Raw genomic sequence first — 21476 nt, forward strand, 5'->3', positions numbered from 1 at the left:
ATTTATATAGCGCCTTTAATATTGAAAAATATCCCAAGGGACTTTACGGGAGCATCATCAAACCAAATTTGACACAGAGCCATGTAAGGAGATACTAGGACAGGCTACCAAAAGCTTGGTCAAAGAGGGAGGTTTTAAGGAGCTTCTTAAAGGAGGAGAGAGAAAGAGATGTAGCGAGGTGTAGAGGTTTAGGGAGAGAATTCCAGAGCATAGGGCCCAGGCGGCTGAAGGCATGGCCGCCAATGGTGGAGCGATGAAAAATCAGGGAATTGGAGGAGCGCAGATATCTCGGAAAGTGATGGAGATGGAGGAGATAACAGAGACAGGGAAAGGCGAGGCCATGGAGAGATTTGAAAACACGGATGAGAATCTTAAAATTGAGGCATTGTCGGATTGGGACCTAGTGTAGGTCAGTGAGCACAGGGGGTGATGGTGCAAGTAAGGATATGGCCAGCAGAGTTTTGGATGAGCTGAAGTTTGAGGAAGGATGTGAGATGGGAGGCCAGTCAATAGAACACTGGTGTGGTCAAGTCTAAAGATAACAAAGGCATGGATGAGGGTTTCAGCAGCAGATGAGCTGCAGCAGAAGAGGAGATGGTAGATGCTATGGAGGGGAGGATGATGGAGAGGATGTGTAGTTGGAAACTCAGCACAGCATCATAATGGACACCGAGGTTGCGAACAGACTGGTTCAGACTCCGACAGTGGCCAGAGAGAGGGATGGAGTAGGTGGTTGGGAAATGGAATTTATTGTGGGGATCGAAGACAACGGGTGGAATTTTATGTGGGCGGCAGGAATTCTACCACTGGAGACGAAAGCAGGGGTGGGGGGAGGGGGTGGTTGTTGGGGGGGAGGGGTGCGGTTTGGGGTAAAGGTAAAATTCATTCCAATGGCTTTGGCCTTCCCGATATTTAATTGGAGGAAATAGTACTGAGGCCAAGTAGTGTGACAAATTGAAGGCAGTGGGGTGGGGGGTGGGGTGGCCCAGAGACCCTCACAGTAAAACCATGGGTTGGATAATACCTTTCACGTAACCATTCCTGGTCAAAGCTAGTAACCAAGACTCAGTTACTTCCTGGTCATTACATGCACTAGTTTATGGCCTTCAGGGAGATGATGCTGTTATGTTTCTGTTAGAATGTAAATATACAAGCTACCTCAAAGCACATGAGGAGCTAAATATACTAAATGTCAGATTTGAGTTCCTTTCTGCCCTCAATTAGCTGGTCTCAATGAGGGTAGGTGAGCATTACCATTGGCCTCTATTCCTGTCCTAGATCAGGAGGGAAAAAAGGATTCCAGCTCCCGATAGTGCTGTAGTGTCCCCTGCTGGTAATTGTGTTGTAGAATCATAGAATTGTATAACACAGAGGAGGCTATTCGGCCCATTGTGCCTGTGCCAACTCTTTGAAAGAGCTATCCAATTAGTCCCACTCCCGCCCTGATTTTTCCCCACAGCCCTGCACAATTTTCCCCTTAAAGTATTTATCCAATTTCCTTTTGAAAGTTACTATTGAATCTGCTTCCATTGCACTTGCAGGCAGCGCATTCCAGATCACAACAACTCGCTGGGAAATAAAATTTCTCCTCATCTCCCCCTCTGGATTATTGCCAATTATCTTAAATCTGTTTCCTCTGGTTACTGATGCTCTGTCGATGGAAACAGTTTCTCTTTATTTACTCTATCAAATCCTTCATAGTTTCGAACAACTCTATTATATCTCTTTAACCTCCTCTGCTCTAAGAAGAACAACCCAGTTTCTCTAGTTTCTACAGTGACTGAAGCCCCGCAGCCTCTGTTCATTCCAGTAAATCTTCACTCTAATGTCTTGACATTCTTCTTAAATATAGTGCTTGGCACTGGACACATTCTCCAGCTGAGGCACAACCAGGGTCTTATGAAGGCTTAGCATAACTTTCTTGCTTTTGTACTTTGTTCCTCTATTTCTTTTCCTTCTTCTTCTTGGGCAGTCCCTCGGGAACAAGGGTGACTTTCTTCCATAATAATAAAAGCAAAATACTGCGGATGCTGGAAATCTGAAATAAAAACAAGAAATGCTGGAAATACTCAGCAGGTCTGGCAGCATCTGTGGAAAGAGAAGCAGAGTTAACGTTTCGGGCCAGTGACCCTTCTTCGGAACGTTACCCACTTTTTTTTTCATGTTTGTACTTGCTGCTGTTCAATATTCAGTCCGTTAACACCCTAACTGTACTAATGCTTTGTCTTTCAACACACCATTAACATACTTTAACCATGAAATACTCTATCTGGGACACTTTAAAATCAGTCCCCACTGAACTCTGTATCTTGCAGCGAGATGCCTTGTTCTACCATGAATGTTCACATTCTCAGAGCCACTTTTCAAATCTCCTTTCCTTTTATGATCTACTGAACTCATGTAAATTGTTTGCCTTTGCTCCATGACCTTTTGGTCAGCTATGTGGCTTTGTCCAATCTACACCTTCTCCTTTGTTATCTCTTGCCCCACCCCCACCTCACTTGCTTATAACCTTTGACATTTCTAATATTTGTCAGTTCCGAAGAAGGGTCACTGACCCGAAACGTTAACTCTGCTTCTCTTTCCACAGATGCTGCCAGACCTGCTGAGTTTTTCCAGCATTTCTTGACTTTCTTCCATTCCAGGGTTGTGGGTCCTTAGGTGACTGAATCGTCCAATTCTGGATCCGCACACTCTGCCATGGGTGGGGCAGGTGGTGTTTGGTGAGGCGAGTGAATGGGAAGCTCGAATTTCCGAACGCTCCTTCTGCTGTTTGCACTTGGTCGCTGCCTGGGCATGTTGACGTTGTTCCAACTGGCTGGCACCGTTGTGGATGCTTCTCCAGTTTGGGCGGTCTCGGGCAAGAGATTCCCACGAATCAGTGGAGATGTCACATTGTTACCTGCCCTCCTGTATGTGTCAGAAACATGGACACTGCACAGCAGACATCTCAAAGCCCTGGAGAGATATCACCAGTGGTGCCTCAGTAAGATCATGCAAATTCAGAGGCAGGGCAGGTGCTCCAATATCAGTGTCCTCTCTCAGGCCAACACCCCCAGTATCGAGACACTGGCCATGGCGAGTCAGTTATGTTGGGCGGGCCACAACGTCTGCATGCCTGACATAAGACTCCCAAAACAAGCTTTCTACTCCGAGCTCCATCACGGCAAGAGGCTACCAGAAGGGCAGAGGAAACGCTAGAAGGAAGTCCTTAAAGCCTCCCTGAAAAAATGTGGCATTCCTCTATTTATAAATTCAAGTATTCCATGCACCTTTTAACAGCCTTCTCAACTTGCCCACCTTCAAAGATTTCCATACGTACATCCCCAGCTCTCTGTTCCTGCACTCCCTTTAAAATTGCACCTTTTTGTTTGTACTGCCACTCCTCATTCTTCCTACCAAAATGTATCATTTCACACTTGTCTGCATTACATTTCATCAGCCATAGGTCTGCACATTTCACCAGTCTATTTACATTCTCCTGAAGTTTGTTACTATCCTTCCCATGGTTTACTTTATTTCCAAGTTTTGTGTCATCTGCAAGCTTTGAGATTATTCCTTGTATACCCCAAGTTCGGGCCATTAATGTATATCAAAAAGAGCAGTAGTCCCAACACTGATCCCTGGGGAACACCACTGTACATTTCCCTCCAGACTGAAAAACAACCATTCATCACTACTCTCTGCTTTCTGTCCTTACCTACAGTGCCATTGCCTCTTTTATCCCATGGGCTTCAATTTTGCGAACACGTGCACATATGCTGTGGATAAAGGGGAACTGGTGGATGTATTGTACTTAGATTTCCGGAAGGCATTTAATAAGGTGCCGCATCAAAGGTTATTGCAGAAAATAAAAGCTCATGGTGTAGGGGTAACATATTGGCATGGATAGAAGATTGGTTGGCTAACAGGAAACAGTAGGTATAAATGAGTCATTTTCTGGTTGGCAAGATGTAATGAGTGGTGTGCCACAGGGATCTGTGCTGGGGCCTCAACTTTTTACAATTTATATAAATGACTTGGATGAAGGGACCGAAGGTATGGTTGCTAAATTTGCTGATGACACAAAGATAGGTTTGGAAGTAACCCGTGAAGAGGATATAAGGAGGCTACAAAGGGATATAGATAGGTTAAGTGAGTGGGCAAAGACCTGGCAGATGGAGTATAATGTGGGAAAGTGTGAAATTGTCCACTTTGGCAGGAAGAATAAAAAAGAAGCATATTATCTAAATGGTGAGAGATTGCAGAGCTCTGAGATGCAGAGGGATCTGGGTGTCCTAGTGCATGAATGGCAAAAGGTTAGTATGCAGATACATCACATAATTAGGAAAGCTAATAGAATGTTATTGTTTATCGTGAGGAGAATCAAATACAAAAGTAGGGAGGTTACGCTTCAGTTATATAGGGCAATGGTGAAACCACATCTGGAATACTGTGTACAGTATTGGTCTCCTTATTTAAGGAAGGATGTAAATGCGTTGGAGGCATTTCAGAGAAGGTTTACTCGACTGATACTTGGAATGGGTGGGCTGTCTTATGAGGAAAGATTGGACAGGCTAGGCTTGTATCCGCTGGAATTTAGAAGAGTAAGAGGCGACTTGATTGAAACATATAAGATCCTGAGGGGTCTTGACAGGGTGGATGTGGAAAGGATGTTTTCCCTTGTGGGAGAATCTAGAACTAGGGGTCACTGTTTAAAAATAAGGGGGTCGCCCATTTAAGACAGAGATGAGGAGACATTTTTTCTTTCAGAGGGTCGTGAGTCTTTGGAATTCTCTTCCTCAAAAGGCAGTGGAAGCAGAGTCTTTACATATTTTTAAGGCAGAGGTAGATAGATTCTTGATAAGCCAGGGGGTGGAAGGTTATCGGGGGTAGGTGGAAATGTGGAGTAATCAGTTCAACCATGAACTTATTGAATGGCGGAGCAGGCTCGAAGGGTCAATTCGCCTACTCCTGCTCCTAATTTGTATGTTCGCATGTAATTCCATTATCCGGTAATTTATCAAACACCTTTTGAAAGTCCATGTACAAACCAACTGCACGAAAATTAAAAGATAGAAAGACTTGCATTTCGAGAACACCTTTCACAACCACTGAACATCTCAAAGTGCTTTACAGCCAATGAAGTACTTTTTAAAGTGCTGTCACTGATGCAGTGTAGGAAACACTGCAGCCAATTTGTGTATAGCAAGATCCCGCAAGCAACAATGTGACAATGACCAAATAATCTGTTTTTTTAATGTTGATTGAGGAGTAAATATTAGCCAGGACACCAGGGATAGCTCCCCTGATCGCCTGGATTTTTGCTCAAGTTCTGGAGTAAACCCTGAATCTTCAGATGCAGAGGCAAAGGGGGCTACCAGCTGAGCTACAGCTGACACTTCATTTACCTTTGCTGTTACTTTTGTGTGTAAACAATGAGTATAAGGATGATTGGCCTGTGCTGTGAGCACCCCAACCCCCAACACTTTATCAAAAAACGCTCAACTCAAAATCAGATTTTAAAAAACAACTTTCATCTGCAAGGGCATTTATCCTAATGTAGAATTTTTTTCAATGATAATTGCTACCGCTGTATTATTTACAGTAATAACTAGAACTTGAACACAGAGGAACAAAGAGCAAACTGGCATTTATACAGTGCCTCAGGACATCCCAAAACCAACAAAGTATTACAAAGGGTTTACAGCACAGAAACAGGCCATTCGGCCCAACACGTCCATGCTGGGATTTATGCTTCACATGGGCCGCCTCCTATCCCTCTTCATCTAATCCCATCATCACCTTCTATTTCCTTCTCCCTCACGTGTTTTTCTAGCTTCCCCTTAAATGCACCAGCTACTCCCTGCGGTAGCGAGTTCCACATTCTCACCACTCTCTGGGTAAAGAATTCCCGGTTGGATTTATTAGTGACTATCTTATTTGTGTGACCCCTAGTTCTGGTGTCACCTGCAGCTGGAAACATCTTTTCTATTCTACCCTATCCAACCCTTTTATAATCTTAAAGGCCTCTAATGTGTCACCCACTTCTCTTAAAAAGAAAAGAAAGACTTACATTTATATAGCACCTTTCATGACCACCAGGTATCTCAAAGCACTTTACAACCAAGGAAGTACTTTTGAAGTGTAGTCACTGTTGTAATGTAGGAAACATAGTAACCAATATGTGTATAGCAAGCTCCCACAAACACCAGACAATCTGTTTTTGTGATGTTTATGGAGGGATTAATATTGGCCAAGACACCAGGGATAACTCCCCTGCTCTTCTTCAAAATAGTGCCATGGGATCTTTTACATCAACCCGAGCAGGCAAATGGGGCCTCGGTTTAATGTCTCATCCAAATCACAGCACCTCCGACAGTGCAGCACTGGAGTGTCGGCCTTGATTTTTGTGCTCAAGCCCTGGAGTGGGACTTAAATCCAGAACCTTGTGGCTCAGAGGCAATAGTTCTACCATCTGAGCCACAGCTGATACTGGGGATAACATCCCTGCTCTTATTCGAAATATTGGCTGTGGGATCTTTTTGCCAACTTGAACGAACAAACAAGTCCTCAGTTTAATGTCTCAAGTGAAAGACGGTACCTCCGCCAGTGCAGCACTCCCTCAATACTGCACCAGAATGCCACCAGATTATAAGAAATTCATGGGTGAGGAAGGCCATTTGGCCCATCTTAATTCATCCAGACAGAACAACCTTACATTTCGTCTATTGCTGCATCTAAGTGTTTATTCATCATTCCAGGGTTTTCTCCTTCTCAACTCTTTCCAGAGTCTATTCCCAGTGTTGATCACTCTCTGTCTGAAGAACATCCTGACATCATTACTAACATTCCCTTTTACTAATTTAAACAGTGTCCCTTCAACCTACTGCCACTGTTTATTTGAAAGTAATACCCTACATTCAGCTTTTCTGCATCATTTACTGTAGCAGATCATCTCCCAGAGACCTCCTTACCCGTCTGAATATCCCTTGTCTCTCTAGCTTCCCCTCATAACCTGGAACTTTGAACTGAAGATCAGCCACGTGGCTTTTCCCTGCACTACCTCCAATGTTGCAGAATGACGTGCATTTATATAGCACCTTTTATGACCTCTGGATGCCCCTAAGAGCTTTGCTGACACTCTAATGCTGCATTGTGAGAGGTGCCAGCCTTTGGATGAAGCATTTAACTGAGGCCCAGTCCACTGAGTACAGTAGTTGAAGAGTTAGCCATGGCTCAATTGGTAACAGGCTTCCCCCTGAGTGAGATGGTGATAGGTTTAAGTCGCACTTCAGTGCGGTACTGAGGGAGTGCTGCACTGTTGGAGGTATTGTCTCTTGGATGAGATGTTAAACTGAGACCTTGTTTCCTCTCTCAGATGGATGTAAAGACTTGCACAGTGTTATTTAAAGAAGAGAGGGGAGTTCTCCCTGCTGTTCTGACCAATATTTATACTTCAACCAACATCACTAAAACAAAATATCTGGTCATTATTTAACTTCTGTTTGTGGGATCTTGCTGTGTACAAATTAGCTGCCATATTTCCTACATTACAACAGTGACTACAATTCTTTGGCTGTAAAGTGCTTTGGGATGCCTAGACTAATACTCTGGAGTCATGAGTTCAAATCCCACCACGATAGCTGGAGGGATTTAAATTCAATTAAATTAATAAATGTGGAATAAAATGCAAGTCTCATTAATAGTGATCATGAATCTTCCGGATTGTCACAAAAACCCATCTGGTTCACTGATATCATTCAGGGAAGGAAATCTGCCATCCTTACCTGGTCTGGCCTACATGTGACTCCAGAACCACTTTTAACTGCCCTCTGAAATGGCCTAGCAAGCCACTCAGTTGTCGGCAGCTCACCACCACCTTCTCAAGGGCAATTAGGGATGGGCCATAAATGCTGGCCTGGCCAGCGCCACTTACATCCCATGAACGAATAAAAAAAAAGTCTTGAGGTTGTGAACGGCGCTATAGAAATGCAGGTAAGTAGGTCAAGAAGGTCAGGGAGTTCTCCCATGATCCTATCTCCTCCCTCAGCCAACCCCACCAAGAAAACATTAATGATCATTCAAAAGCAAAATACTGCGGATGCTGGAAATCTGAGATAAAGCAGAAAATGCTGGAAATACTCAGCAGGTCAGGCAGCATCTGTGGAGAGAGAAACAGAGTTAAGATTTCAGGTTAATATCCTTCTGACGATCATTCACCTTGTTGCCATTTGTGGGATCTTGCTATGTGCAAAAATGGCTCCCAGAATTGCGTGCAAAACAACAGGGATGAACAAATTTTGAAAGTACTCTGAGATTTCTCTGAAAGATGGGTGACGGGGCTACATAAATATAAGTCTCTCTTTAACTCCTCAAAGGACCTGGTTGTTTGTTAATAATGCTGCCTGCTTGCAAACCAAAATGAGCAACAACAACAAAAAAAATGCTTAAAGAGAAAACAATGAGTAGCTTCTGACCGATTGAGGATTTAAAGGAGTTTGACCGGCAACACAGAAACTCTTTAGAATTCACAGAATCACAGAATAATACAGTGCAGAAGAGGCCCTTCGGCCCATCGAGTCTGCACCACTGCATTAAAGACACCTGACCTGTCTACCTAATCCCATTTGCCAGCACTTGGCCCATAGCCTTGAATGTTATGACGTGCCAAGTGCTCATCCAGGTACTTTTTAAAGGGTGTGAGGCAACCCGCCTCTACCACCCTTTCAGGCAGGGCATTCCAGACCGTCACCACCCTCTGGGTAAAAAAGTTCTTCCTCAAATCCCCCTTAAACCTCCTGCCCCTCACCTTAAACTTGTGTCCCCTCGTAACTGACCCTTCAACTAAGGGGAACAGCTGCTCCCTATGCACCCTGTCCGATTACTGGATATCTCCAGATTTCACAAGCCATCAGTTTGGAGAGGTTTTAATAATGACTGATTTTGGGTGGATGAGGAAAGTTAGAGAGGAGAGCTGCTGCAGCTGAGTGCTTGAGTCTGCAAGTTGGCCACAATGGGAGATGGGGACCAGAGTACAATAACTTACTCCAGTGGGTGAGAAAATACCCCAGCCTGATTCAAAGAGTTGCGCTTCTCTGTCGTCACCGACCACAGGCTGGGCTGCGCGCAGTGTCCGCGGGGCGGTGCTGTCGAGCTAACCTGACCCTCCAGAGGCTGCTGCTCACACCTGGGAACCAGAGAGGGCTTGAAAATCAGCAAGATCTCACTCGCAAATCCCAATACAACTGTGCCGCAAACCTAGGCCGATCCCGTCATTGCTACTTATAAATTGCATTGATATCAGTCTATAAACGCTGCTGTGACACCACTAAAATGCCGAAAGAACGGACAAGTTAAGCAGCAATCAACCGAGAAACGGAGATCTAAAGCGTTTCCAAATGGCAGGTGACGAGGAGGAGGGTTTTAGTGACAAAAGTGTTCTCAGGATCCATCTGGCAGTTTCACACTTTCCCTGTTCAAGTGCCATGATGTAAATGACAGATGCCTTTCAGGGAAGGTAGATAAATCCGTGAGGGAGAAAGGAATAGCAGGATATGTTGAGAGGGTGAGATGAAGAGGGGGGGGGGGGGGGGGGGGGAAGGAGCGTCCTCTGGAGCACAAACACCAGTATGGAGCAGATGGGCTGAATGGCTTTATCTATAATATGTAAATTCTATGTAATCCTATGTATTTTTTTTTATTCATTGATGGGATGTGGGTGTCGCTGACCATTTATTGTCCATCTCTAATTGCCCTTGAGAAGGTGGTGGTGAGCTGCCTTCTTGAACCGCTGCAGTCCATTTGGGGTAGGTACACCCACAGTGCTGTTAGGAAGGGAGTTCCAGGATTTTGACCCAGCGACAGTGAAGGAACGGCCGATATAGTTCCAAGTCAGGATGGTGTGTGACTTGGAGGGGAACTTGCAGGTGGTGGTGTTCTCATGCATTTGCTGCTCTTGTCCTTCTAGTTGGTCGAGGTCACGGGTTTGGAAGGTGCTGTCGAAGGAGCCTTGGTGAGTTGCTGCAGTGCATCTTGTAGATGGTACACACTGCTGCCACTGTGCGTCGGTGGTGGAGGGAGTGAATGGTGAAGGGGGTGGATGGGGTGCCGATCAATACTCTATAATGTGAATTTCCCGTAACTGTAACTTATTTAACCCTTTCTAATGCTGGTCCTGTTTGCAATCTGGAGAAATGAATAACTCGTTCTGTACAGGCTGACAAGGTTTGTCCTCACAAGTTATCTTCAGTGAGAATATTTGCTTCTGTAGATGTTTTTAGAATGTGTTTTTGTTCACTAATAAATCTCCTAAGGACATCAGGAAAAACTTCTTCACCCGGAGAGTGGCAGGAATGTGGAACTCGCTACCACAGGGAGTGGTTGAGGTGAATAGTATAGATGCATTTAAGGGGAAACTTAAAGAAACACATGAGGGCAAAAGGAATAGAAGATTATGCTGATAAGATGAAAAGGAATGGGAGGAGTCTCACGTGGAGGCTTAACAGCGACTTGGACCTCTTGAGCTCAATGGCCTATTTCTTTGCTATAAATTCAATGTAATTAATTCTATGTAACAGTGCAAACTTCTGAAGGCATCCTGCAGAACTAATGCAAACAGATAAAGCATCTATTGCCTGGGGAATGCCATGGAGGTGATAGGTTATATGCATCAGCATTGGGAAAAGAGTTTGCAAGAACAGTCATCACTAGAAATAGAGCTAGCAGAAACAGTCACCATGAAGGATATGGTTAGCAGAAAGAGTCAACATTATGGATAGAGTTAGCAAGAACAATCATCATTAAAGGTAGAGATCATTTGGAACAGTCAATATTAGGGATAGGATTGGAAGAATCACCAGCTCTCCCAAGAGAATCATAGGAATTCCAGTACGGATGGAAGCAATTTGTCCCATTGCACCTGTGCCAATGCTCGTTCTCCATCTGGCGTAGTGCATGCTAATCTTCTCTCCACTTCCCCTAATATTTTATCTTTTCAAATATTAGTCTAATTTCTTGCCACTTTACTTTGAAGTCTATGCTTGATTAATCTGTTGATTAGCTTCTCGTTAACAGCCTGCTCCATGCTGTTCCTGATAACCATCAGGGTACGCCTCCTTATTTTAAAATTAATTTATTTTTATTCATTCATGGGATGTGGGCATCGCTGGCAAGGCCAGCATTTATTGCCCATCCCTAATTTCCCTTCAGAAGGTGGTGGTGAGCTGCCTTTGTGAACTGCTGCAGTCCTTGGGGTGTAGGTACTCTCACAGTGCTGTTAGGAAGCACTTTGCCAATCAATGGAAACAATTTTTCATCATTTATTCCCCCCGAAACATTAAAAAAAAAATCATTTTCTATTAGAAGGCTTCAATTAGATTTCCCACTTAATCTTCTCCATTCCAATGAAATACATTCCAATTTCTTGATCTTTTCTTCCCAGCTCTAACCATGCATGTTCTTGTGAATCTTCACTGTGCCTTTTTTTATATCTGTGATGGTCCTCTTCCGTGAAGTGCACAGAAGTGTACATTAAAGCAGGAAAATTGGATTCCAGGACCGGGAATTTCCCTGGAGCAGTTCGCACTCCACCCCTTGTCTGACCTAGATCCAGCTGACCAGGGCTTGGCTACTAATTAAACATCTCTTATTTGCTTTTATATTCAACGCTGCTGTCTACATCATCAGGAATCTCCTCAGAGCTGTTCCTGCTTCAACACAGTGGCGCAGTGGTTAGCACTGCAGCCTCACAGCTCCAGCGACCCGGGTTCAATTCCGGGTACTGCCTGTGTGGAGTTTGCAAGTTCTCCCTGTGTCTGCGTGGGTTTTCTCCGGGTGCTCCGGTTTCCTCCCACAAGCCAAAAGACTTGCAGGTTGGTAGGTAAATTGGCCATTATAAATTGCCCCTAGTATAGGTAGGTGGTAGGGAAATATAGGGACAGGTGGGGATGTGGTAGGAATATGGGATGAGTGTAGGATTAGTATAAATGGGTGGTTGATGGTCGGCACAGACTCGGTGGGCCGAAGGGCCTGTTTCAGTGCTGTATCTCTAAACTAAACTAAACTAAACAATACTCTCTTTGGCAGAAGTGTGCTGGAAATCCCGTTTACGCACATACATGGAATTGTCCAGTGATGTTACGGCAAAGTTAAGGAGGCAAATTAAGAGGAACTTCCCAGCCCTAGCAACATAGGAACAGGAGGCTATTCAGCCCATCTTTCCTGTTCCATTGCCATTCAATTATATCATGACTGATCTGTAACCTACCTTCATTAATCTGTTTTTGCTCCATATCCCTTGTTACCGTTACTCATCAAAAAACGATTAATCTCAGTCTTGAAAACTCCAATTAACCCCAAGCATACACAACCTTTTGAGGAAGTGAATTCCAAATTTCTACTACCCCTTGTGCTAACGAATGCCATTTTCCTCTTTATGTATCCTTTCCTACATGATGTCCTACCTTTAAAGATCTGCGCCAATAGATTTTCTATTCCTCTCACTTTGTTAAGGAGCTTATCTTTAGATTTCCTCTCACTCTTTACCCCCCCAAATTGTGTTTCCTTCCTACTTTGAACTGCATCTGCCACCTATTTGCCCAGTCTGCTAGCCATTATTATATTCCTCACAGTTTGCATTGCCCCTAAGTTTGGTCTGTGAGTCTAAGCATGTACCATTCGATTAAAGGACCAATCTCTGAAATAAACAGGGCCAGCTGGGGGTGGGGGGAGGGGAATGGGGAATAGCCTTGCTTATACTAATACGGAAAGTAAACGCTCGGTGTAGGGGGTAACATATTGGCATGGATAGAAGATTGGCTAGCTAACAGGAGACAGAGAGTAGGCATAAATGGGTAATTTTCTGGTTGGTAAGATATAACAAGTGGTGTGCCACAGGGATCTGTGCTGGGGCCGCAAATTTTACAAGTTATATAAATGACTTGGATAAAGGGACCGAAGGTATGGTTGCTAAATTTGCTGATGACACAAAGATAGGTAGGAAAGTAACTTATGAAGAGAACATAAGGAGGCTACAAAGGGATACAGATAGGTTACATGAGTGGGAAAAGATCTGGCAAATGGAGTATAATGTGGGAAAGGGGGAAATTGTCCACTTTGGCAGGAAGAATACAAAAGAAGCATATTATCTAAATGGTGAGAGGTTGCAGAGCTCGGAGATGCAGAGGGATCTGGGTGGCCTAGTGCATGAATCGCAAAAGGTTAGTATGCAGGTACAGCACGTAATTAGGAAAGCTCATAGAATGTTATCATTTATTGTGAGGGGAATTGAATACAAAAATAGGGAGGTTATGCTTCAGTTGTACAGGGCATTAGTGAGACCACATTTGGAGTACTGTGTACAGTACTGGTCTCCTTAAGGAAGGATGTAAATGTGTTGGAAGTAGTTCAGAGAAGGTTTACTAGACTAATACTTGGAATGGGCGGGTTGTCTTATGAGGAAAGATTGGACAGGCTGGGCTTGTATCCACTGGAGTTTAGAAGAGTAAGAGGTGACTTGATTGAAACATATAAGATCCTGAGAGGTCTTGACGGGTAGATGTGGAAAGGATGTTTTCCCTTGTGGGAGAATCTAGAACTAGGGGTCACTGTTTAAAAATAAGGGGTCACCCATTTAAGACAGAGATGAGAAGAAACCTTTTCTCTCAGAGGGTGGTGAGTCTTTGGAATTCTCTTCCTCAAAAGGCAGTGGAAGCAGAGTCTTTGAATATTTTTGAGGCAGAGGTAGATAGATTCTTGATAAGCAAGAGGGTGGAAGGTTATCGGGAGTAGGTGGGAATGTGGAGTTGAGGTTATAATCAGATCAGCTATGATCTTGTTGAATAGCAGAGCAGGCTCGAGGGGCCGAGTGGCCTACTCCTGCTCCTAATTCGTATGTTCGTATGCAATACAGAAACTGCGTCTCAGTTTTCTTCAACAAAGCTCGAAATAACTAGTATCTAACTGTAAGTAAAAGATGGGCAAAAATTCATGGATGTCCCTCCTTAGAGAGGAACAGGTAAAAATAGGCATCGTTAAATACCTTTAACAATATTATTGTGGCTCCTAGTAGAGTGTCCATTGTGGTTTAGCGGGTAGCATCCCTGTCTCTGAGTCAGAAGGCTGTGTGTTTAAGTCCCATTCCAGAGACTTGAGTACATAATCTAGGCCGATGCTTCAGTGCAGTACGCAGGGAGTGCAGCCCTGTCGGAGATGCTGTCTTTTGAATGAGACATTAAACCAAGGCCCCGTTTGCCCCCTCAGGTGGATATAAAAGATCCCATGGCACTATCTTGTAGAAGAGTAAGGGGAGTTATCCCCAGTGTCTTAGGACAATATTTATCCCTCAAACAACAGCAATAAAACAGATTATATAGTCATCATCTCATTGCTGTTTGTGGGAGCTTGCTGTGCACAATTGACTGCCACATTTCCTACATTACAACAGTGACTACACACCAAAAGTACTTCATTGGCTGTAAAGCGATTTGCGATGTCCTGAGGTTGTGAAAGGCGCTATATAAATGCCAGTCTTTCTTTCTTACTGCCTTGCATACTTGAGTAAATTCACCACCTGTTAGTTCCAGAGGAAGTATAAATCTGGGCTAGACTCATGCACTGGGGTTGGAAGAAATCCAATAGAGAGCAAAATGGTTCCTATTTGAGGAGTCAATCGAATCTCAGAGCAGGAGTAAATTCATCTTGATCTTTTTCTCTTGTACATGTCAGCTTGGCTCTCTATAGCTCTCCTTCTCCTGGACCAGTAGATCGTGGGTTCTCCCACATTCCAAGATCTGAGCGTATAATCTCGGCTGGCACAAGAGGGACTCTGCACTTTTTGAAGGTACCATTCAATATCGAACTGAGATCCAAAGAAACTTTTCGAAGACATGCAGAGAGGTCTTCTAGTGTCTTGGCCAATGTTCCTTCCTTGGCCAAACGCACCACAAACAACTGGTCAGTCCTCTCATTTAACGAATATGGGATCTTTCTATGCACATATTGGCTGCAGAACAACAACGACCGCACTTTAAAAGGATTTTGTTATCTGTGCAATGCTTTGGGACTTCCTGAGGGCCAATAAGACACTGTATAAATGCAAGTTCCGTCTTCCTCTGATCTCACATAATCTTGAGCATTAATCTAGGCTGGCACCCCAATGCAATGTCTTTCCGATGAGGCGTTAAACCTGTCAGGTGGAGGTAAAAAAAAATCCCGTTGCATATTCCCCAGTGTCCTGACCAACATTGATCCCTCAATTAACATTACTGAAAGCAGATTATCTGGCCATTATCTCATTGCTGTTTGTGGGATCTTGCTGTGTGCAAATTTGCTGTTGTGTTTCCAACCTTACAACAGTGATTGCAAATTGTCTGTAAAACACTTTGGGATGTCCTGAGCTTGTGAAAGGCATAATATAAATGCAAGTCTTTCTTTTCTTCTCATCTTCACCCTCTCATTCTCTGTTCCTTTGTCTCCAGTTCCTTCACTTTCTATCTCCTATTTTTTCATTATTTTACTTATTTTGTCTGTCTCTTCCATCACTAGGTATTTCCACCTTTCAGTCCTACTTTTTCCTTTGCTTTTTCTAGGTCCCTTTCCCATTTTATTTGCATCCACCTTAGTCTTTCTGTTCTCACTATGTCTGCCTGTCTCATCATTTCATTCTCCTTTCTTCCTTTTTCTCTGTCTCATTGAATCATTACAGCACAGAAGGAGGCCATTCGGCCCATCGTGTCCATGCCAGCTTTTCTGCAAGAGCAACTCAGCTCATCCAACTTTTTTTTATTCTTTCATGGGATGTGGGCGTCGCTGGCAAGGCCAACATTTGTTGCCCGTCCCTAATTGCTCTTGACAACTGAGTGGCTTGCTAGGCCATTTCAGAGGGCATGTAAGAGTTAACCACATTGCTGTGGGTCTGGACTCACATGTAGGCCAGACCAGGTAAGGACGGCAGATTTTCTCCCCTAAAGAAAGTTAGTGAACCAGATGGGTTTTTATGACAATTGATGATAGTTTCAGGGCACTATTACTGAGACTAGCTTTCAATTCCAGATTTCTTTTATTAATTAATTGAATTTATTAATTAATTGAATTTAAATTCCACCAGCTGACATGTTGGGATTTGAACCCGTGTCCCCAGGGCATTAGCCTGGGGCTCTGGATTACTAGCCACCCCCCCTCACCCACCCTTTTTCTGCAGCCCTGCAGATTTTTTTCTCTTCAGATAATTATCCAGTTCCCTTTTGAAAGCCATGGTTGAATCAGCTTCCACCACACTCTCAGGCAGTGCATTCCAGATCCAAACCACTCGCTGTGTAAAAACATTTTTCCTCCTGTTGCCTCTGGTTCTTTTGTCAATCATTCTACACCATCTCATCTTCCTTTTACTCCTCTTCCAATCTCCCTGTCTTCTTCCTCTACCTCTTCCCCTTTCTCTGTCCATATATTTCAAAGAACAAAGAACAGTACAGCACAAGAACAGGCCATTCAGCCCTCCAAACCTGCGCCGATCTTGATGCCTGTCTAAACTAAAACCTTCTGCACTTCCGGGGACCGTATCCCTCTATTCCCATCCTATTCATGTATTTGTCAAGATGCCTCTTAAACGTCGCTATCGTACCTGCTTCCACCACCTCCCCCGGCAGCAAGTTCCAGGCACTCATCACCCTCTGTGTAAAGAACTTGCCTCGCACATCCCCTCTAAACTTTGCCCCTCGCACCTTAAACCTGTGTCCCCTAGTAACTGACTCTTCCACCCTGGGAAAAAGCTTTTGACTATCCACTCTATCCATGCCGCTCATAACTTTGTAAATTTCACACTTCTATCAGCTGGGGCTCAGTGGATTGTGCTTGTTGCCTCTGTGTTTGAAGGCTGTGGGTTCAGGTCCCTCTCCCAAGATAACTACAAAATCTAGGCTGACATTTCAGTGGAATATTGGGGAGTGCTGCATTGTTAGACATGTTACCTTTCTAATGAGATGTTAAACTGAGGCCTGGCCCTCTACAGTGAATGTAAAAGATCCAGTAATACTCTTTTTAAAAAGGGTACTGGGTGTCCTGGGCAATATTTATCTCTCAACCAGCATCACTAAAACAGATCAGATTGCTGTTTGTGGGATCTTGCTGTGTGCAAATTGGCTGCTGCATTTCCTATGTTACAACAGTGACTGCACTTCAAAAGTTTCTTCGATTTTTCTTGCTGCCCAACTCTCTTTCTTCATTTTTCACACTGTTTTTTCTTACAGGTGAGTAATGCTGCTCCCCCTATCCCTCTCTCATTCCTTCTCTCTTTTACACTCTTTCCCTCTCTGATTATCTTTATTCCTAGGTGAATACTTTACCTGTTTCTTTCTTAATATTTCTTTCACTTTCACTTACAGTCTTTCTCTCTCTGTCTTTCTCACAGTCTATCTCTCAGACACTCTTTCTCACAATCTCTCTCTGTCTCTTTCTCTCTCTGTCTTCATGGCTCTCTCTCTCTCTCTGTCTCTCACACTCTATCTCAGTCTCTCTCAGTCTCTGTCTCTCTCACTCTTTATAATATCTGTCTCTCTCACATACTTTCAGTCTCACACTCTCATTCTTAATCTCTCTCACAGTCACTCTTTCATGGTCTATCTCTCTATCTTTCTCAATTACTCCCTCTCTCACGGTCTCTTCCTGTAGCTCTCCTGTATTCTCTCTTGTCTCTATCTCAGTCTCTATCTCTCTGCCCCCTCTCTCTGACAGTCTCTCTCTCACTCTGTCTATCTCAGTCTATCTCTCTGCCCCCTCTCTCCAACAGTCCTTTTCAGTCTCTCTCTCTCTCTATCAGTCTCTCTCTCTCTCTCTCTCTCTGTCTATCTCTCTGCCCCCTCTCTCTCAGTACCTTTCAGTCTCTCTCTCTCTCAGTTTCTGTCTATCCCAGTCTCTGTCTATCTCTCTGCCCCCTCTCTCACAGTAACTTTCAGTCTCTCTCTCTCTCACTCTCTGTCTATCTCTCTGCCTCCTCTCTAACAGTCTCTTTCAGTCTCTCTCTCTCTCTCTCTCTCAGTCTCTCTCTCTCTGTCTCTATCTCTCTGCCCCCTCTTTCTGACAGTCTCTCTCTCTCTCTCTCAGTCTCTGTCTATCCTAGTCTCTGTCTATCTCTCTGCCCCCTCTCTCAGTACCTTTCAGTCTCTCTCTCTCTCAGTCTCTGTCTATCCCAGTCTCAATCTCTCTGCCTCTTCTCTCTAACAGTCTCTTTCAGTCTCTCTCTCTCTCTCTCTCTCTCTCTCTGTCTCTCTCTCTCTGCCCCCTCTTTCTGACAGTCTCTTTCAGTCTCTCACTCTCTCCTCTCTCTCAGTCTTTATCTCTCTGCCCCCTCTTTCTGACATCTCTTTCAGTCTCTCTCTCTCTCTCAGTCTCTCTCTCTCTCTCTCTCAGTCTCTATTACTCTGCCCCCTCTTTCTGACATCTCTTTCAGTCTCTCTCTCTCTCTCTCTCTCAGTCTCTCTCTCTCTCTCACAGTCTCTATCTCTCTGCCCCCTCTTTCTGACAGTCTCTTTCAGTCTCTCTCTCTTGCTCTCTCTCTCTCTCTCTTGCTCTCTCTCTCTCTCAGTCTCTCTCTCTCTCTCAGTCTCTATCTCTCTGCCCCCTCTTTCTGACAGTCTCTCACTCTCTCTCTCAGTCTTTATCTCTCTGCCCCCTCTTTCTGACATCTCTTTCAGTCTCTCTCTCTCGCTCTCTCTCTCTCTCTCTCTCTCTCTCAGTCTCTCTCTCTCTCTCTCTGTCTCTATCTCTCTGCCCCCTCTTTCTGACATCTCTTTCAGTCTCTCTCTCTCACTCTCTCTCTCTGTCTCTCTCTCTCTCTCATTCTCTATCTCTCTGCCCCCTCTTTCTGACAGTCTCTCACTCTCTCTCTCTCAGTCTTTATCACTCTGCCCCCTCTTTCTGACATCTCTTTCAGTCTCTCTCTCTGTCTCTCTCTCTCTCTCTCTCTCAGTCTCGATCTCTCTGCCCCCTTTTTATGACAGTCTCTTTCAGTCTATCTCTCTCAGTCTCTATCTCTCTGCCCCCTCTTTCTGACAGTCTCTTTCAGTTTCTCTCAATCTCTCTCTTAGTTTCTATCTCTCTCTCTACCTGTTTTGCTTCCCAGGTAATAGCCGGAACTCTTAACGCTCTCTGTCTCGCTGCTGGCTGATTCCATCTCCATTCCTCCCGTGCTTACAGTAAACAGATCCGCCAGCGACCCTGACTCGCCATCACCTCCCTCCTCCTTCTCCTCGCAAATGATCAACCCTCCTCACTGACTGACACACAAACATTTTTTGGCCCGGAGCGACGTCAGCCAGCAGCGTAAGATGAGCGAATGTGTGGGAGAAGAGAGTGATTGTTCCCTGGCTGGCAAAATAGCCAACATTTGAAAGAACAGCAGAGCGCAGAGCAGCGGACCCTGAGAGCTGACAGTGCACAGGGAGCTCCGCCCGACTCTCCGAACTTCTCTCAAACACCGCTAACTTTCTGAAAAGAAAGCATGAACTATCCTTAAAGAGCTCTGCTCTCTCTGTGTGGCTTTAAAGGAATCTGCCGTCTTTATTCCCTCTTTTGTCCTCTTTGATTTTTTAAAAATTATCTTTCTTGCTGGCTATTCCCAGATTGACTGGGGAAATTGGTCCACTTCCCACCCGGTCTTGGAGGCTTGCAAAGGAAGGGAGGCTGCGAGGAGAGCCCAGTCTCCCCGTTTCGGAGATTGATGGATTGGGATTGAAGAGGCGCCGAGCCCTTGCGTTGGAAAGAGCAGATATTTGACTCCAATTGGGAATGACCCTACTTGGGTCAGAATGAATGACATTCCATTGTATTTCCATTGAGATTTCTTTCTTTAATTTCCCAGTTCAATGCGAGCTGCCTTTCTCTCTCTGAATTTGCTCAGTTTCTTCCAGCGGTCTTTACTCTCCTGATCGAGTTTCAGCTCTCTCCCTCTCCTTCCCTTCTCTATAAACTGGGACTAGCAGAGAGGAAGATCCAGTTGTGAGGCTCTCCAAAGTGAGAGACAGAGAGGGAGGGGTCCGCTGACTTTGTACTGCTCCCCTCTGCAAGATCCTGACACCCTCCCTTTGTAAAGACTCTCATGTGAAGACCTGGATTCATCGCTTCCCAACTCTTGGTCCCACTGTCTCTCTGGATCTCGCCAACCCGTCCCCGAGCTCCTCCACGTCGGCTCCATGTTGCCCACATCTCCCTTCCACCCGATGAGAAAATCCTCCCAACTTTTCTGCAGCCCGACCTCGTTCAGACCGGGACTCGCCTCCCTGAAGACCTTGATTCCTCGGAGTTGAAGAGTCGCTTGTCGCCCAGGGGATTCCTTCTCCTTCTCCAGTTTCCAGTTCAGGGGAGCCAACGCCCCATCACCAAGGTCTCTGCCCTCGGTCTAACCTGCCCGGGGCAGTGAGAAGACCATCTCTCCAGCAGCTAGCCCTCCCAGCCAGAGTGAAGCTCCGTCTGAGGCCAGCCCGAGTGCAGAGTCCACTACCTGCCCAGAGGATGGAGCCTGTGTCCCGGGTACAACTCGCCCTCTTCTTCCTCCTACTGTGTCCTGCAAACATCATTAGCCTTTGGTGGTGAGTAACTACAAGTGAATTATTCTTTCTCTGTCTCTTTGCCTTTCCCTCTTGTCCCTCTTTATCTCGCTCTCTCTCTCTCTCCCCCCCTCGGGTTCTCTTTCTGTCTCTTTGTAATCGTTCTTTCTTGCGTGACTGTCTTTTTCTCCTTATCCTTGTCTCTTTTTCTTCCTTCTCGCTGTCTTTTCTCTGTCTCCCAGTCTCTTTCTCTTCTCCCTCTCTGTCTTTTTCTCTGTTTATATAAATGCTAAACATTTCTTTCTTTTCTCTCTCTCCCTTTGTCTGTTTCTCTCTATTTCTCCCTCTATTTGGGTTCTCCCTACCAGTCCTCTTTGCCTGAGCTTCCCGCCCACCCCGACATCTGAATGGACAGAGAGTGAAGCTGCACATAGTTATTCACATATTAGAAGGTGCAGTCTTCATTAAAAAAATGTTTTATTTTCTATTGACACACAGCAACATAAATCATACAAAAATACACATTTGCCTTCATTGCATATGACATGATAGTGATGGGAATGACTGGCAGCGTTTCAGTACTGCCCCCCACTCCACACACACACACACACACACACGAAAAACAGAGGGAAAAGCTGTTTGTCAGAATACTTTTCCAGGAAGACAGTGTTCTTTAAATCTGATAGACAATCTCATCTCTGCCCAGCCCTCTAATTCCTTAACCATTCCACCCCAGCAAGAGACAAGTGGCAGTGCCCAGTGAACCAAGTTGTGTTTTAAAGCATAAAGAGAGAGATGGTTTCACTCTGTGTTTAACTTTTAGTAAGCCTTTAATAAACTTCCCTGGTGCCACTTACGTGTTAATTGTATAGTGTGTTATTTCCCATTCATTCTTACAGTAATCTGCTCAGCGGAGAATATTGGACAGACTCTAAGAGGGGTCTGTGTGTGCAGCTT

At 44.7% G+C, this 21476-nt stretch overlaps 1 protein-coding gene across 1 annotated transcript in view; it reads left to right on the forward strand.

The window, feature by feature from the left end:
• The first annotated feature begins 19407 nt into the window (after window positions 1-19407).
• Window positions 19408-21476, forward strand: part of wnt6b (wingless-type MMTV integration site family, member 6b) — an 80334-nt gene continuing 78265 nt past the window's right edge. The window contains exon 1 of the mRNA XM_068034470.1: window positions 19408-20561. Within this exon, the coding sequence (XP_067890571.1) occupies window positions 20485-20561 (77 nt within the window). The 5' untranslated portion in view covers window positions 19408-20484. The remainder of the gene's footprint in view (window positions 20562-21476) is intronic.

The sequence above is a fragment of the Heterodontus francisci genome, chromosome 7 (assembly GCF_036365525.1).
Source record: "Heterodontus francisci isolate sHetFra1 chromosome 7, sHetFra1.hap1, whole genome shotgun sequence".
NCBI classification, from domain to species: domain Eukaryota; kingdom Metazoa; phylum Chordata; class Chondrichthyes; order Heterodontiformes; family Heterodontidae; genus Heterodontus; species Heterodontus francisci.